The sequence below is a fragment of the Corticium candelabrum genome, chromosome 9, assembly GCF_963422355.1.
Source record: "Corticium candelabrum chromosome 9, ooCorCand1.1, whole genome shotgun sequence".
Classification (NCBI taxonomy): Eukaryota; Metazoa; Porifera; class Homoscleromorpha; order Homosclerophorida; family Plakinidae; genus Corticium; species Corticium candelabrum.
In genome coordinates, this window is record NC_085093.1 from 3894396 (window position 1) to 3900002 (window position 5607).

The window sequence follows — 5607 nt, forward strand, 5'->3', positions numbered from 1 at the left end:
TTATTTCAGTATCAAATCGCTACACAGCAACTGTAGGATAACGTCGGCATCTTCTGAACGAAATTAGACTTGAAACGGCCACTATAGCCTGTGCAAAAATTAAGAGATTGTAAGAAATATTGATAGAGTGTATATAGAACAATACTTTATGATGTTTATCGAAAATATTGTGTGTAGTCAATTATTAGGATTTAGGAAATCGTCATGCTTTACTTTCGATTACTTAATAGATCGGAAAACGGAATATACGCATGCATTGCACATATACATGTATGAACCAAATTGTGGTGTATATTATTTTATTATTATATTATTATTATATAAATTATAGTATACGCCATCTTTAGAGTTATAGATATTGCTGTGGCTTTTGGGCAGACGTAGCTATTGGAGACGAAGTTAACAACTTAAATAAATTAATTGAGCATTTTGACCTGGTTGTACTCAATATGGTAATGTGTGTGTGTGTGTGTGTGTGTGTGTGTGTGTGTGTGTGTGTGTGTGTGTGTGTGTGTGTGTGTGTGTGTGTGTGTGTGTGTGTGTGTGTGTGTGTGTGTGTGTGTGTGTGTGTGTGTGTACACTTACTGCACAGTATCATTACGTACGTAACTAAGGCAATCAAGAATTATCTATCATGGCCATACAAAACATTAGGTAATTAGCACCGTTAATTTATTTATAAATTCTAACAACTACCTTTGTCTACAATTACATTAAAATATTATTTAGTTCTAAATACGTACAGCAAAAAACACGTATGTAGCTAAGCTAAACATTCATACATCTATAGTCTCGTGTAAAACGGGGAGGAGGGGGAGCACGTTAAGACTTAGCTAATTATTAAAGAAACCGTATAATGTCTGACATGTAGATCTTACCCAGATGAGACTTGACAAAGCGCTGACTGTTAGAACAGCCGCAACTTTATTAAAAACAGCCAGTTGACTTTGGAATTCTTCTGCTGGTACGTCTCTCCAAACTTTAGTCCTGAAGGTACAACAACATTAATTAAAATCTATTACTAAATCTAAAATTTATTTATCTATTTATTATTTATCATATATAAATATTATTTATTATTTATCATTTATAAATATTATTTATTATTTATCATTTATAAATATTATTTATTATTTATCATTTAATATAAATATTATTTATTATTTATAATTTATAATTTATTATTTATTATTTATAAATATTATTTATTGTTTATTATTTATTATTTATTACTTATTATTTATTATTTATTATTTATTATTTATTATTTATTATTTATAATTTATTATTTATTATTTATTATTTATTATTTATTATTTATTATTTATTATTTATTATTTATTATTTATTATTTATTATTTATAAATATTATTTATTATTTATTATTTATTATTTATTATTTACAAATATTATTTATTATTTATAATTTATCATTTATTATTTATAATTTATTATTTATTATTTATTATTTATTATTTATTATTTATTATTTATTATTTATTATTTACAAATATTATTTATTATTTATTATTTTTTATATATTATTTATAATTTATTATTTATTATTTATTATTTATTATTTATTATTTATTATTTACAAATATTATTTATTATTTATCATTTATAAATATTATTTATTGTTTATCATTTATAGATATTATTTATCATTTATAAATATATTTTTTATTTATTATTTAATATTTATTATTTATTATCATTATTATTATTTATCAAATATTATTTATTATTTATTATTTATTATTTATTATTTATTATTTATAAAATTTATTGTTTATTTACTATTTATTCATCTTTTCATTTACTTTTTATTTATTTCAAATTTATTTATTTACTTTTTTATTTCTATTTTATCATGCATATTAAATCTAGATGAAACTTCTTATTGTGTGGAACGTACAGATAGGCGAAGCAGACGAGCCATGCAACAGCGATTGTGAAAGACAGAGTACTACTTCCGATCAGAGTTGAAATATGAATACATTTTGCCACGCCCATCACCTCCGTCGCCACGTCGAAAGCAATAAAAACGACAGCAATGAGTATGGCGACACCGCCGCATGCCAAACCGAGGACACATGCCTCTTTCTTTCCATTGAAACTGCACTGGCGAGGTTCGGCAATACAACTAATGACGACAACACCAAACACCTAGGACAAAATTTACATAAGAAATATTTTGTATATTGACAGTGTGGCCAACGTGGCTTCTTTGAACTCATACACACATGCATGCATCTGGGCAGAGAATTCTCACCAAGCCAGCGACTCTAAAAGCAATCCGAATAAGTGCAGCTTTTCGTAATTCCATCACGTGTACGTACGTCAACCTGCGTCCTTACTGTGGGACGTGCATGCGGGCTACTCTAACTTATCAGCTCATTTGAGCTCTTGCAATGTCCAGAGAAACGTTTAGCACACGTGACGAGTTTTCTCGAAAGAAGGGACATTTTCTTTGCTATAGAATTTCTATGGAGAAAAGTTTTGCTCTCGAAGTCACTAGATTAATTAGTTAATGAACACGTCTCCTCATGCAGTTGCGTAAACGACGTGTAACTTATTTAGCAAATTGAATCTAGAAATTTGAAAGTGAGTGACGAATGTATGTTGTAGTAGGAAGGAGGAACAAGAAACAGGGCGTGACTATGTATAGGTGTGTTTCCAGGCCTCCAATGTCTGGAATTAAGTTAATTAACCCTCAAAGACTCATAGGTGCATGGGCGTAATCTCGAGAAAGTATACGCAATAACGCGTATACACCCATGCTGAGGCTACATGCACAAGCCCTAGATGCACAATCATTTTTGCAACAATTTGAGAATTGCAACTAGCAAATTTTCTACATCTACTGGTAATTGATCCACGATCCTCTCAGAATACAAAAAATGCATCGAGGTACAGTGGATTTGCTGAAAGATTTGTCTTAATTAATTAGCATGAAATCTTGATGAAAAACCGTTCTGAGCTAAGCAGTGGCGGATCTAGAGGGGTTTCAGGGGGTTTCCGTGGAACCCCCTAAAAATTTTGTGACGTCATCACACGGAGATGACCGCGTACCAACAGTGCTTGTTACTTCCTGACGTAACTCGCAGCTCATGTTTTAGTTTTAAGGAACTTCACACAGAGGTGCAGTACAGATTATGAACTTTCGGCGTAGGTCCATCATCGTCGGACAGTACGAGTGAGTCGAACGGTACTCCTACTCTTTCATTAATTTATGGTAACTTGTTTTCAATCTCAGTTGTTCTCAAACAACATGTTTCATTTACTTCCTTGCAATGATAATGTTTCAAAGTAGTTATTTTCTATCTCATGAAAATATACTTCCACCTTTGATGGTCACAACATTCACAATTTCATGAAACCATATATGTCTATAGAAGCTTTCTTCGGAAAGAACAGAAAAAGCGGTAACATTTGCCTGTCTAGCGAAATACATGTATAGGTTGCAAGATCAATTCAAATTCTCCATTACTGTAGATTCATTAACGTATACTTCCGTTCTATGGTATAGGTGATAAAATAGATAATTTATATCTGGAGGCGTAGCTGATCCTAACCTTTGTGACGTCACGGAACCCCCATTCGAAAGTCCTGAATCTGCCCCTGCTAAGTTGTAATAAATGCATGTAAACCTCTTGCCTAGATACATGCAGATACATGCAGAAGTTCTTGGTGAAAATGTCTAGAGATACAGTTGCTGTGAGCAAACGAAATCAGACAGGCAATAAAAATGTCATACATATACATGGAATTATAAATTAGTAAAAATTAATATCAATATTTTTTATTTATATAAATATTTATTTTATTTATAGCTAGAGTATTTCTAATAATTATCGTTGTAGCTAACTAGTTAGGCATGCATGGACATGCATGTGTAGAGTACATACTACGTGCACGATACGATCATTTGGACTGTGGATTCTCTAGATATTGGCTGGCACAGCTCGCATTCAGTAGGTTAGCTAGAATCGTTGATGTTCATGCACATGCGCGCAAATGAGATCGAGAGGGTTTACTGTTTTGTTTACGTCGCTATACTGCTTTGTGTACTATAGCTGTAGAGAAAGTGTGTAGATGGGAGTGCGCGCGTGTAGGAAAACTTGGTCAGCCGGCTTCTGGAAAAATTGAGAGTTGACGCAATATATCACTGGCGTATGTAAAGAACGCACGCTAGACATTGCACCTAGACTACAGTGGATCCAGTGTTATTTACTAAAAAGCGAAGAACCTAGACGACATAGTAATTGTGAAAAAACTAAACGTCTATTACTTTTTCTCGTGGTTTACATAATTAATTATAAAATTACACGTACGTCTTGACGCATCCAGGGTCTTGTTGGCTGTAAAAACCGATTATTTATTAGTATTTACCAAAACCTCACTTGCGTAAATTACAAAGTAGCAAGTTTTGACATACTATTCTTTAATTCAATCTTTAAAATACAGTGCACCACAATACCAAATTTCGGTGTATCGCTGCTTTTGTCTACGCGCTTCGCTCGTTATCAGTCACGTGACAATCCAGAAGATGGCTACCTACGAATGGTACAGTACACGCCGCTCTCGCCTACCCAACACACCGATTGAAGCATTCTGTGTCTTACAGGATTTCCAGAAAGCGAAACTACGACGCAGAACGCAAGAAATACGGCGTCGTACCTCAACAGTGTGCAAAACATCCTCTACAGCCACAGGTCACTGTCAATGTTAACCGTTTGATAGACGTTTTGCCACCTAATTTTATGCTCGATGTTTTAGGTTGTGGAAGAAAAGAAGTTGGAGCCTGTCAAACCGACGGCGAAAGCCGCTGGCACGACGGCCGGTAGCGTTGGCGGTGGTTCAGACTTGATGGACCCTCTCAGTTCGAGTTCCGACCCTCTGAGCATCGATTTGGATCCTTTGTCGCTAGCCGCTGCCACGTCTCGAAATGTGGACAAGGTAGACGGCTGAGTGAACGCACGTGTGTGTGTGTGTGTGTCTGTCTGTCTGTCTGTCTGTGTCTGTCTGTCTGTCTGTCTGTCTGTCTGTGTCTGTCTGTCTGTCTGTCTGTATGTATGTATGTATGTATGTATGTATGTATGTATGTATGTATCTCTGTCTGTGTGTCTGTCTGTCTGTGTCTGTCTGTCTGTCTGTCTGTCTGTCTGTATGTATGTATGTATGTATGTATGTATTTCTGTCTGTCTGTCTGTCTGTGTCTGTCTGTCTGTCTGTTTGTCTGTCATCATATATTCTTGAACACAAGACTATATTACATTTTAGCAAAATAGTAAATACTTAAGTTCAAATGTACCTTGTCCATAATCTACACACTATACACTTCCCTAAGAATGAGCTATAAACTACAAGCATGCAGCAACCCAGAGACAATCAGTGACTAAAAAACTGGGTGCAGTAGGACACGAGCTTGTTGACACTATTTCTGCAAAGTGGGGAACTCTTCTTCAGAAGGACTTTGTCGTTACACTTTTGTAGTTGTACTGAGAATCTCTTCCTCCAATAGTCAATAAACTCTGGTGCATTTGGCCTTCCAATTTTGTCCAATGAATGTTTTGAAAGCTTTTGCAAAAACTTTTTCCCTCT

At 34.1% G+C, this 5607-nt stretch overlaps 1 protein-coding gene across 1 annotated transcript in view; it reads left to right on the top strand.

Annotated features, from left to right (window-relative positions):
- Positions 1-4541: 4541 nt before the first annotated feature.
- The window catches only part of LOC134184793 (VPS35 endosomal protein-sorting factor-like), a 15062-nt gene continuing 13996 nt past the window's right edge, over positions 4542-5607 (top strand). The window contains exons 1-3 of the mRNA XM_062652541.1: positions 4542-4569; positions 4631-4718; positions 4783-4962. Of these exons, the coding sequence (XP_062508525.1) occupies positions 4553-4569; positions 4631-4718; positions 4783-4962 (285 nt within the window). The 5' untranslated portion in view covers positions 4542-4552. The remainder of the gene's footprint in view (positions 4570-4630; positions 4719-4782; positions 4963-5607) is intronic.